We start from the raw sequence: 13,076 nt of genomic DNA on the forward strand, positions 1-13,076 counted from the left end.
ACAGCTGATAACTTCCGTCCTTACCTTACCTCGTTTCAGGGAAATTCATTTACCGATTACATTAATGCCGTATTTGTAGATGTGAGTAACGGATGGTAGTTAGGGGAATTATATAATCTTTCGAAATCTCGTGTGACTAATGAATGCAATTTGGATTCCGGCAATAATTTTTCTTTTATTCAACCGTTTGTATTCATTGCAGGGCTATACTAAGCCTAGAGAGTATATAGTAACCGAGTGGCCCTTACAGAAAACTTGCGGTGAATTTTGGTCCTTAGTGTACGATCACGAGTGTTCCGCGATCGTTGTTCTTTGCCAACCACCCCAAAACTCGGTAGGTCTTTTCGTTTTTGTTTATCCTCTGCCAGATGATTGATCTTTCGATTGACATCAACAGCAACAATATCCCTCCTGCTGGCCCGAAGGGCGTCATTCGAAGAAGTACGGTCCAGTATTCACGATCGATCACATCTCGCATAATCACTACGCCAACATAAAATCGTGGATGTTCCGGATCAACAAAAAGGTCATATCGCTGACGGAACTAATGGCCGGCGTCAAAGCTCCTCCCAGAACGGTGCAACTTTTTCAACTGATATGTTGGCCAATGGGACATAAGGTACCATAAGGAGTCAACGAAGTAGATTTGAATCATCCAACTGAACTCACTTTTAGGTGCCAACATCGACAAACTCTCTAGTGGAACTAATGAACATGGTCGAACGATGGAGGCAAAAAACGGACTACGGCCCAGTTTGTGTAGTTTCACCGTAAGTTATAGTTAGATTATTTTAGAATGGAGTTGATTGTGTATGTTTATTTTGAAGTGAAAATACAGACCTTCTTTATTTGCCGTGCTATCTCTCCGTGCTTCATGGAACGTAATTGATGTGTAAATGTTGAGCAGTCAATATTCAAATTGATTCAATTATTCAAATTATTCTATTGGTCGCTTGGTTTAACGTCGAACAAAGTGCAAGAAGATGTCTGCTGCTAAGCGTACCTTCCAAGTCACACGATTTAAATTTTCCATAAGTGATTCACATATGCTTGACTGAATGTATGCAAATGATTGCAAAATCAACCAAATAAACACCGAAAGCTGCTTTGATTCGATTATAGGGTTTTTCTAATCGATAAATTTTTGATGCCAACCTCTCTTCGAGTGGGGTTCAAATACAAATGCAAATCGTCTCACGCTTCACTTTCTTTCTTTGCTTCCAGAGATGGCCGTAGTCGAGCGGGGGTGTACTGTGCTGCGAATGCGTGCATCGAACAGGTCATCCAGCATGGCGAAGTGGACGTTTTTCAAGCGGTCAAGACGGTGCGAAGGCACCGGCCTCAGCTGGTGGATAACATGGTTGGTCTTTCGTGTGTTAGTTTTACCATTAACTGATTTGTCCTTTTCAGACTGAGTATAAATACTGCTATGATTTAGTTTTACACTACGTTCTACACTATTTAAATAAAGACTTGAAGGAAAAGAAGTGAGAATGCGATTTACACGATGATCTGTGGTGAGTGCGACTTTATTCGTTGCTAGTGTTTACAGTAGAATCTTCTTAAATTTTATTTTCCCTAATCAACTTATATCAGCCAAGTTGCATTCAAATCTGAGACAGGAAAAACAACGATGATTTTTTTCAACGTTTTGTGAGTCGGAAAAGCTCTTTGTTAATAATGGAAAATTACATTGTTATCTGAATGTTACTTGTTAAAGCAGACATTAAAAAGTAAAATATTCTCAAAAGGTTACTTGCTGAGCATTCACTGCCAGGATGATCTGAAAATACACAAATATGTAAACTTATTTGGCTTTGCAAACATTGCTTTTTTTTAAACTACGGTTTTTGCTGGAGAATTACGATCAACTTACGAAGATGAATCACAAAACTCGAAGCAATATAGGAACATGCTATGAGACACCCATTATCATTATCTCTGCCATAAATACCTCCTTCCCTCCCTACGATCTTAGGTTGTTCTCCACGGAACTCGATTGCCATTTATTGCTATTTATGCAAAATATTGCTTATAACAACGAACAATTATTTAACTGAATTATTTTCCAAACTTTGTTTTTATGCATTTACCCTATTCTTTATTATTTTCTAGGTATTGTAACATAATCATCGAACATTAAATCAGAGTTTGTTGTTGTAAGGTTTTTTCTATCTCCTTCTTGGTTAAAAAGTTGATAATTTTATTTGAAATAAATATTTTGGTAAGTTCAAATGTTTTATATGGGTTTGAAACTAATTGGTGTTACTTTACTAATCCCAATATATCGATAGTTTAAATATGTTTCAGTTCTCATGATAATCGCACTACAAAATTATGACCAAACAAAACAAAACATTTTTAAACACGAACTTATTACTTCCAGGTTTATTGAGTTTGGCCGCGGCAAAAGCATACCACTGACGCCCGACAACTCTAATGTGGAGCTCTCCAAAGAACTATCGAACGCAGGTCGTGTAATCGTGGAAAAATCAATCAGAAAATTACAGCGAGGAGAGTCCTACGACCATTGTCAATCGTTTGACGACAAAAAGTTTGTTATCGACAAAAACGGCCGCATATGCGAGCGCAAAAAGAAAGGCCGTCTGTACAGTTTGGGCGGTAACGACCCACCGCGAAAGTGTCACCGAGGCCGACTGGATCGGTTGAAAACTGTTGGTACCTTCGACATCACAAACGAAATCTCGCGGCTTAGCCAGAAAACGGTGAACCTGAACGAGCGCATAATTGGTAACCAATTCTTTGTCCAAACTGGTGACAATGTGGCCGCCACTTCCATCGGTAGTGCAGCGGATGGTATCGGCGCCGGAATAGTACCTTTCATAGCGACCACTGCATTTGGACCCGTTGTGAATACCGGTGTCGGCATACCCGAAAACAAACAGCAACTGTTCAACGTTAGACCTAGCAACGGTCCAATGCTGTTGAAACAGAGCACTGAAATCATGCACCTGTCGCCCCATCATCATCTACCACCCCATCATCCGCTGGTGCTGCAGCAGATGCATCAGCTGAAAGCCACCAAAAGTCGCAGCCTAAGTACGGGTTCCTACATAACTAAAGAATCGAGTGTTTATTCTAGCGTAGAGAAGATTATCAAATCTAATAGTAATTCCGACCTGAACGAAAACGCGCAAAAGACGATCGACACTATTCCGAAAAACCGTTCCCTAGAAGATAGTAGAACAATGAAGCTCAACCAGTCGCATTCACCAATGCATATGCGCAAACCGATACTGCGTAAATCCAAAAAGATCGTCCGCACCGACTCAGAGTTTCTGAAAGGGAACATCTACGAGAAGGAATCTAGTTTATCGAGTTCACAGTACACCCCTACTCACGACAAACGGCGGGAATTCGCGGAGCACCGTAGCAGTAACCCGTCGTCGGAAACGCACAAATCGACCGATGAAAGTTCAAAAAACATTTCTACGGACGAAATCGATACCGTTTTTTCCGACACTATGGAATTGGAACAGATGGAAGCAGATTACAAGATGCACTTGAAGAATAACCTCCAACGAGAGTACAAAAGCGATAGCGATACCTTGGACGAAGTTGGGAAGCGACACACAGACTACAGTACGTGGAAAAACCAAAGCTACGAAAACACCTTCGATATCCGCGAAGAGAAAGAGCAGGAATTGAAAGAGAGTGGAAGTTCCTGCAAGGATACCCTAAAGACTGATGAAGTAAAAGCCGAAGCAGAACGATCGAAAAGTTTAGAAGTTCCTGGTTCACAGAAAACGATTAATGGAGAACAGACAGCGGGACGAACGATAGCACGGCCAACGGAGCTAGAGCTTGGAACATCCTCAGACGGTGGTAAGCCAACCTCTACAGACGGTCCATTTGGCCACCTGTTCGAGAAGAACTTGGGTCGTTTCAAAAAAATGAATAAACTTTTGAAGTGCAAACGGTTCAGCACTTCAGCGCTCTACGATAAAAAAAGCAAACCCAATTTCAAAGAGACGATGTTTTTTGAGGATAAGTCATCCCCGCTGAAAACGAACACAGAAGCCACTAGATCTCCAGTCAAGTCTTGTCATTCCCAGTCGAAAGCTTCGATTAGTTCGTCTAAATCTTCCCTGTTCGGCACGAAGAAAAGCAATGTTTTCAACCTGAAAGGCAAAAAATTCCTGTTCTCCAACAGCAGCAGCACCGCGAACGACGGCAACTCGAAGATATCCCCGAATAAATCGAAATCGAGCAATGAAATTAGCTATTGCCGCACGAAGTCTGTGAAGTGTACGAAAAAATCCGTCAAAACAAACAGCACCGCTTGTTTGAACCTGGAAACAACCTCCACGTCACCGCTGTCCGAAGCGTTTTACAACCCAACCGGCAGTGTTCGGCTAAGTGCCATGGAATTGTATGAAAAGTTTTGCTCTCGAGAGTTTAGTGGACTGTACAAGCACGAAACCCTGCGACCAGATTACGGGACAGACGAAGATCCGGACCATTATGATCCTAGTCGAAATCTGGGAGCGATACGCAAGTACAAACGAAAGAACTTCAAGCTGCTGCGACAGAAAAGCGAGCCGAAGTTTTCTTTTCGAAGCGATACGTTGTACGAGAACGAAGATAGTTATGACGACTCGTGCTATCCGGACGAGGAACCGAAAAATGTGTATGAGGTAGAAGACTATAACCAATTTCTGTATGATGAGCAGTATTACGAGGAGGATATCGAAAATTTAAGCATTGAGAACATCTATTATCGAGGCAATCTGATACGAGAGGATGGCACAGTGGTGGAGGATTATGAATACGAAGAGGATGAATATGAGGGGGAAGAGGAGGAAGAAGAAGAAGAAGAAGAGGAGGAGGTGGAGGAAGAGAATGATGGATTCGAAGAACAAGATGAGGACGAACGAGAGCAATGTGAGCAAGCAGTGGAGTTGGACGATGGCAATCTGGAACCACCGATCATTGATGCGGTAACCGCAATAGATTCCGATTGTGATGAAATATATCTAATGCCACGAAATGAATCGAATAAGTTAATCATTCGTGACTTCCTCTTCCACCATACTAATAATGAGTTTGACACGGCTGAAGATCATTATGAAGCCGGGCCAATGAAGTTAGAACAACATAACACCAGTAATCAGGACGAGGAAACCCTGACGATCTATAAAATCTGTTCCAAAGAGAGTATTTTGGACTCAAAAGCTGACCTAGACAATATTGCACCCAGCTCATCACTAGATCCGTACTTTCTCAAGTCGGACTGCTTGACAGCACTAGAACGGACCGTTTCACTGGAGCTTCTTAGTAATTCCAGCGGGACGCTCAACAAATCCACGTTAACAGATTACGCATTTGATACAGTTAAAAATGTTAATCTAGATAGCTGTAGCACTTCGAGACTAAGTCTATCGTTGAAGAGTGAAATCTTCGAGGAAACTCTAGCCAATGCCACCCACAGTGGATCGGGAAAAATAAAACAAATTAAAAATTGGAACATTGAAGACTTTACCCTAACTCCCGACGGGTCAGTTTCAGATGAGACCATAGATGAAATGCTGAAATCTCATCTGATCGAAGAAGTTGATACGGAAATGCTTCCTCAAGAAGCACCCCCGAGTTCGAAGCCAGATTCGCAAGATCACGCAAATGTGCCAACCAGCGAATACACGATCATAGATCTGGATGAGGAACCATATCGACTTGACCCGACAATATCCGATTTCACAAACGAGATAACAAAGGAATTTGATTTATTATTTTCGCGAGCAGAAACCGAATCACATGCCCCTAGCTACTCTGGCAGTCCAAAGAACGATAACGACGAGGATGATCCGAACGTTGTTCAAGCCTGTCTCGAACTGTTGGATCCGAAACCGGCGGTGGTAATAGACCTCCCCACTCGCTACTCCATGCAAAAGTTAGAGCCCATCAACCTAGATGCTGATGAGATTAGCATTACAAGACACGTTAAGGACCAACCTAAAACAGAACACGAGAGTGCCAAAGCAGTAGCTGTAGATAAAAAATGTACAGTAGATAAGCATAACGTTTCGGACGACGGTCGGACCGGTGGCTCGGCGACAGCAGCCGTGGGTGATGTTCGTTTGCGAAAAGCTCGTAGTCAATCCTTGGGTAACCTTAAGAACAAAGCCAAATGTTTTCCATTATAGAAGATAAGAAACGCTGTAATTAGACAACTAGCGATATAGCGTACGTGGACAATTTTTGTACATTTTTTACTGCGGATCATCATTATTTCGTTCATCGTTAGTATAAGTGTCAGGACTGAATGGCGGATACAGTTCAAAACTGTGCAAATCTAACCCATCATAAACAGCACCTACAGCTAGCGAATCGAAATTTCATAAATTCCTCTACATGCTAACAGCTCCATCTAGGTAGTAGTACCCAATTGTAAAAAGCCTCATCTCTCATTTGAGTGATAGTGTAAACAGGTGCAAATGAAGTATCGTAGCGTTCATGAAATTATAAATGAAACAAAAAACAACAACATGTAAATTAAAACCAGAAAAAGATAATATGTTCTAAAACTCAATAGCTAAACTAAATTGTAAAGAATGTGTAAAACACTTCTTTCTGAAATCCTACATTTAAGCAAACCCTATTCAGTACATCATGGACACGCCTACACCGACACGTACACACCATCACTTACACTTTATATATACACTCTCACAACATATAGGAAAAGTAACATAAATTTATACACATATTCCATTTGTTGTTTATTGATTACTATATATTTTTTAAAGTTTATCACGTATTCAAACCCGATATGAGAGGAAACATTATACAAAAAAAAACACGCAAAGGAAAAGTAATGGGAATTTCTCCGTAACAAGGTAAACTACTGATTTGATATTACCTTTAGACATGTGGTAGTTGAAACAAAAAAAAATATTAAAACAAAAGTGTGATACAATGAGAAAACAATGGTTAATTGTTGTAATGAAAATTCGGTCATGAAAAGACGATAGCTATTAATTTGTTGAATGTAATATATATAAAACAAAACCTAGTAAAGCATCATAACTCGGTGTTGTTTGCTCAAATCCAATTTTAAACGGTATAGTCATACAGACATTAATTAGATTATAAAAAAAAAACACGTGAAAAAATAAAGTTAACTTTTTACCATCTTAAGAAGAAACCTATATTTTTATAATCTAATAAATAGCTTTCAACCGTTTCCACGAAGCGGTACTCTTGCAACCAAGCTTGTAGTTTTCTGCAGTAATGACTACAATTTTATACGATAAACATTTTAAACAATTATTGAACTAGTCTCCTTCAATATGGCCTTATATTAAAAATCTGGACTGTATCAAGCAACTTCATTTTTCATATCCAAGAAAATTAATCGTTACTACTTCATAAGAAATCGACCAAAGCTTGTTTTAGAATTAGTAACTACTGTTGCTATTAGCAATACAACTTACACGCGTACATTAATATAATAAAATAGGCTATTGATACCGAAAAATCCAAAACCAATGTTTGCTCTTTTTCGGCTAAATAACTGCTGTTTTAAAACATTGAATTTTACATCCTTTCTAGCCAAAATGAGCAAACGACGCCGAGTTTTCAATCCACCATTATTGTTGTCACGATTGTCACTGAAACTTTTATAGCTGCGGAGAACATGTAAAGTCCATGTTTGTATTTGTAAAATCAGAAAAAAAAAACAGTGGGTAGGATACAGTAGAGGTTAAAATTCCGTTTGTTTGAATCAAAAATATCCATTGGTGTTATGATTTAATGTTGAAACTGTGTCAAGGTGATTAAAATACAAAACATATACTATTGTTGTTAAATGTTTTATATTGTTTGTACCATAGGCATGAGTGAAGTACCTTAATGTTTTCCTAAGTATGCCAGGAATTATTGGAAATACTGCGTTTATTGGATTATGAAAAGGCTTGTTTTCAGAAACAGTTGTTTGCCCAAGTTCCACTATAGTCAAAGTTGTTAATGTTTACCACAAATTCGAACTATATATGACGAAATGAATAGAGAACAAAATCCCATTGTTAAACTTCACACTAGGATGCTTAATTTTTTTTTCCGTGGATCCCATAACCACCCCAGCATCAATTCTATAGAACAAATGTAATCAAGCAAGCAAATATGTAACAATAAAAAGCAAATCTCACGCGATATATACTATAAGAAATGAAACAAAACATAACCGCTGATGAGATTTCGTTCCGGACGACTGTTTGACTGAAATTTTCAAAGATGATCTCCGGACTTTTTTTCAATAGGAAGAAATATATTTTTAATTGGTGGACAAACAGTAAAGTGGAGAAAACTTGACAAGAAAAATTCCTTTTGTTACATTTATAATTAGGTGAAAAAAATAAAAAAATATTTTTATAGCAAATAAAAATCATATAAAATAGTGTCGGTGTTTTATTTTATCATTACTTGAATTTTACTTATAGTTTTTTTACAGATACTTTGTTTTTAAAGATGGATGTTAAAATTCAAAAATAAACATATATTTTATAGATTTTTACATATAACTGAATAGGTTCATGTTTTATTATCATATTCTTTTTCAACTTTCAATGTTTTTGATTGTTTTTTTTTTCTCGAAATCAAATTTTTTTTTTTGATTTGCTTGGGTGTTGGCCAGTATGTTGTTTAAAGCAAATTTAGTACAGGTAAAATCTTCAGATGCTGTTAGACGAGCTCTAGAAACAGACCGCAACGGCCGTAAGTATGGCAATTCTATGACAAATGTTTTAATTCAAACAATTTTGACAATTTCTTGTTTGGAAACATCGGCAACTTTGATGAAGAAACCACATTGACTTCCTGCAGAATAGGACAATTTATCCTTTAATTAATCCCAAATGCAATGTCAAAGGCATAATACATGTTGAATGAATCAACTTTATCGAAGTCGCGATGATTATAACTCATAACTGAAGCGAAATATTTATGTATATTCAAGACCGGTGTCTTGCCCAAGAATCCGACCCCCTTCTTGCAAATGGGGGAGGATCATGTGAAGAAAAATTGTTATTGTATCTTCGAGTATCGTTTACACTCTAGATATTACTTTAAACCTAGGACAGGACGTGACAAAAGAAACCAAAAATCACTTAAAGCTCTGTCAAAGTAAAAGCCCTCTGGGGCCTTCCACATACCACGTGGACAGCTTTGGGGGGGAGGGGGGTTGGGTAATGTCCACGGTCCATACAATTTTTTTAGAATTTATATGGGCAGTTGTCCACGGAGGACTAAAATCGTTAAAAATCTGTCCACGTGGTATGTGGATGGCCCCTCTCTGATTGGTCGATTTTATTTAGCGCACTGTTAAATTTCATTATTAGTCGGTACGGTTGGCCGTGCTACAGAAACCTTCGATATTTTTGGTTTTACACTGTTTCTGCTTACCAAGTGGATGAACTGCGTTTTGTTCAACAACTTTTCGAAACTTTTTCATACACCGGACTGTGTTATATCTGCGACAATCAACATTCGAAATATTAATCATGTTTTTGAAACTACGTATGATGAACAATTGCAGATTTATTCCATGAGACCAAGAGGAATCCGGAATAAGTTGAAATTATGACTAGTTCAAATAACCCCAAAATATATCTTAAAATCAATTCAAAATTCATTGATCAATTATAATTGAAACCAAGAACTTGGAAAAACCCTAGATATTGATATATTCTTTATTAAATATTTTTGGAGACACTGGCAATCGTCGTGCCGAAAAATTGAAATGTTTTATGAGAATAACTAGGAGTCATTCCCTGTTACTTAAACTTGGTATGGGGATGTCAATTGCTCGCTTTAAACAGATTGCCGAAAAGAGGCTTCACCGCCGTAAAAGACGTGACTGCTATACGATCGCGTCCTCGTGGAGGCGAAGAATTGTTTCACTCAGGGGGAAACTATCTGTTAAATATCGTGAAACCGTGACGAACACATTTGACAACAAGGCGTCTGTATGTTTTGGTTGCTGTCGTTTTGATCGAAGTAAAATGGAACGTTCTCTTTAACAAAACTCGAGAAATCACGAAAAACTTTTATTAATAATGCGTTCCGTAGTGAAATTTTGGGACAGCAACAAGTTTTTAACGAAAATTGGTGATGTTTTATCGTCACATTGGTAATTTATCAAATGTCATGGACCAACAAACTTCATGGGCCAGAGTTGATCTGCGATAACGCACACATATATGAAATTCGACAGCGGTAAATCCCCCTTGGTTACCACAAAAGATCAAAATAATGGTCACAGTGGTCCTAATCTTACAAAAAAAAAGTCCTAACTGGTTTTACTAGACACGACACGAGCTTCTATAGAACGAGTTACGGAATTACGAACCACGTGTAAGGGAGGGGAACCTGATTACCGATAAATCACTGGTGGTCAGGCGTTGGAATCAACACTTTGAAGTAGTGTTGAATGGTGAGGAAGGTGAGAGAGTCGTCGAGGGGAACATGATAGAAATTGGGGAGGACGAACAAGCTGTGGACACACATACATTGGACAAGGTGAAGAATGCTTACAAAGAGCTGGAGAACCACAAAGCCGCTGGGAAGCACGCCTTACCGACCGAACTTTTCAAATTCGGAGGCGAGCAGCTGTGTAGTGCAATTCATCAGATCGTCCTAAGGGTATGGTCTGAGAAACAACTACCTACGGACTGGTGGGAAGGACTCATATGCCCTATCTACAAGAAGGGATAAAAACTCGACTGTAGAAATTATCAAAGCATAACCCTCTTCAATTCGCTTAAGAAATTCTCTCCCGTATCCTGTTCCTGCGAATGAGGCTGTTGCAGGAAGCCTTTGTTGGAGAATATCAATGTGGTTTTCGAGCGTGACGATCTATAACGGACCAGATGTTCACCATGAGACAGATCCTCGCATCTTTCGAGAACACAGCTTGCAGACACATCATCTGTTTATAGACTTTAAGGTGGTGTACGATTCAGTGAAACGCAACGAGCTTTTGTTGGTTTTCCAACAAAACTAATTAAACTGTTACGTGCGTGAGACGCTTGACGGTTTCACATCAAGCGTCAGGACAGCGAGCGAATTTTTGGACACGTTTGTGAAGTTAGATGACGTTAGTCTGAAGCAAGATGACGGGCTCTCCACCTTGCTGTTCAACATAGGTTTAGAAGATGAAACATAAAGGGCAGGTGTGCAGAGGAGTGGCACCATAATCACGAAGTCTCTGGGCTTCGCGGACGACATTGATATCATTGGTGTTAACCATAGAGCTGTTGAGGAGGCCTTTACAGCTCTCAGAAGGGAAGCTACGAGAATTGAACTCACCATTAACCCTGCCAAACGAAGTACATGCCACGGCAGAGATCGTGGTAGTTCTACGGGTGTTGTCCTGCCGTGGAGATCAATGAAAATACTTTCGAAATGTTCGACGAATGTGTTTATCTTGTAATTCTCGATATTAGTGACAACGAGGTGAGCCGTCAGGTTAAAAGACGAATTTCGGCAGCGAATAGGGTCTATTACGGATTGCGTAGTCAGCTTAGGTCCCGTAGCCTATACAGTAACTATTCGCTAACTGGGCACGCTTTAACCGGGCTTCTTTTTAACTGGGTGCTCGCTGACTGGGAGAATTCCTAGTTAAAAAGACAACAAACGTCAAATATCAAAACGAACGGAGGGCATGTGGATTGGGATCGAAAATTAAAAACTTGAAGTTTTTCTAATCGAGCATATTTAAAATACAAAAACAATAATATTGCTGATGAATGTACTCGCTATTTGAAAGTAAAGCTTAAAATCTTATTTGAGAGTTAAATTCGTAAGTGTGGCTTCCCTATTTGATGATCAACTTATGAACGATATTTTTTTATGAAATTGTCGCGAAGCAGTGTTATCCATTGAAATCCCCCTCGGCGTTGAGATGATATCCCATTTAGCGAGCTGGTTTCAATAACTGGGAAGTGCTCGTCGCCCAGTTAACGAACAGTTACTGTAGATCCTTCGATATTTGCGCCCTAAAAGACTCTGATCCCGGTGGCGCTCTACGGACATGTATCGTAAACGTTGAAGAAGGCCGATCGACGAGCGCTTGAGGTCTTCGGGCGTAGAATCCTGCGATCAATATTCGGCGGCAAACTAGAAAATGGGATTTGGCGCAGGCGCATGAATCACGACCTGTAGAACGAAGTATACAAACACGCTGATATTGTCAAGCTGACGGAACACGGCAGGTTACAGTGGGCTGGCCACGTAGCACGAAAGATGGATTAGCGACCGGTAAAGAAAATATTAAGCAGAGAACCGGATAGAGGCCGACGACTTCAACGCAAACCCCGCACGCGCTGGATGTGTGCTGTCGACGAGGATGCCCGAACAGCCGGGTTAAGGGGGGACTAAAGAGAAGCAGCATGACCGATCACGTTTATGTTGATTTATATTTTCAAAATCAATTTTTTTCAGTATGGGATCTAAAATTTTAATTTCAGAAAAGTTGTATGCGACTAAATCTTCTAAAAAATAACATACGAAGTTGCTTAGTTATTTAGCAAGACTCACATTCCCACAAGTCTCAAATGATTCTGGAAAGATGCAGTCAGCCACTAAGTCGAATTGGCGCGAAATCGTGTATATAATTTTCCCTGGCCAGTACTAGTATTGAAATTGCCTCACTGTGCAATGGCAAGTTGGCGTGTTGCAAAGTACCACAAGGCAATTATATGACAGCTAAATAACCGGAAACCGCCTCTGTCAGGACCAGTCTACTGAGCTGCAGTTCATTTGCTTTGACCTCGGAAGGTGGACGTCTCGCTTCTGCACGTTGCCGACGATGCATCAAACAACCGGTCGAGTGATAAAGAAGGCAGAGCGCGCGAGAGCGAACTGCGACACCTATATACTGACAATGTTGCCAGAAAAGAGAATATGCAATTTATTATACTTAGTTTATGTATCTTGTGGAAGAAACTAAAGCAAAACTAGAACAAAAATCATTGAAAAACAATTTAATTTTTTTGGGGAATTTTTATTCTTAATGTCAACAGTTGTAAATGCTTACCTTCAGGCTCTGGACTGAATTG

At 39.6% G+C, this 13,076-nt stretch overlaps 2 protein-coding genes across 17 annotated transcripts in view; both read left to right on the plus strand.

Annotated features, from left to right (window-relative positions):
• LOC129732233 (receptor-type tyrosine-protein phosphatase kappa) overlaps positions 1 to 2,527 on the plus strand; it is a 191,279-nt gene extending 188,752 nt beyond the window's left edge. For 15 of the 16 annotated variants that reach the window (XM_055692893.1, XM_055692894.1, XM_055692898.1 and 12 more), the window contains 7 exons: positions 5 to 81; positions 203 to 334; positions 398 to 619; positions 676 to 770; positions 1,225 to 1,360; positions 1,411 to 1,517; positions 2,387 to 2,527. In XM_055692893.1, coding sequence (XP_055548868.1) covers positions 5 to 81; positions 203 to 334; positions 398 to 619; positions 676 to 770; positions 1,225 to 1,360; positions 1,411 to 1,491 — 743 coding nt within the window. In that variant the 3' untranslated portion in view covers positions 1,492 to 1,517; positions 2,387 to 2,527. Of the gene's footprint in view, positions 1 to 4; positions 82 to 202; positions 335 to 397; positions 620 to 675; positions 771 to 1,224; positions 1,361 to 1,410; positions 1,518 to 2,115; positions 2,225 to 2,386 lie in introns of all 16 variants that reach the window. The other variant, XR_008729205.1, reaches the window with a different exon arrangement.
• Positions 1,634 to 8,416, plus strand: LOC129728309 (uncharacterized). The gene is made up of 2 exons (XM_055686742.1): positions 1,634 to 1,653; positions 2,387 to 8,416. Exons 1-2 carry the CDS (start codon positions 1,634 to 1,636, stop codon positions 6,162 to 6,164), a joined length of 3,798 nt encoding a protein of 1,265 aa, XP_055542717.1. The 3' UTR covers positions 6,165 to 8,416.
• Positions 8,417 to 13,076: the final 4,660 nt, after the last annotated feature.

This window comes from Wyeomyia smithii, chromosome 3, assembly GCF_029784165.1.
Source record: "Wyeomyia smithii strain HCP4-BCI-WySm-NY-G18 chromosome 3, ASM2978416v1, whole genome shotgun sequence".
In the NCBI taxonomy this organism is placed as follows: domain Eukaryota; kingdom Metazoa; phylum Arthropoda; class Insecta; order Diptera; family Culicidae; genus Wyeomyia; species Wyeomyia smithii.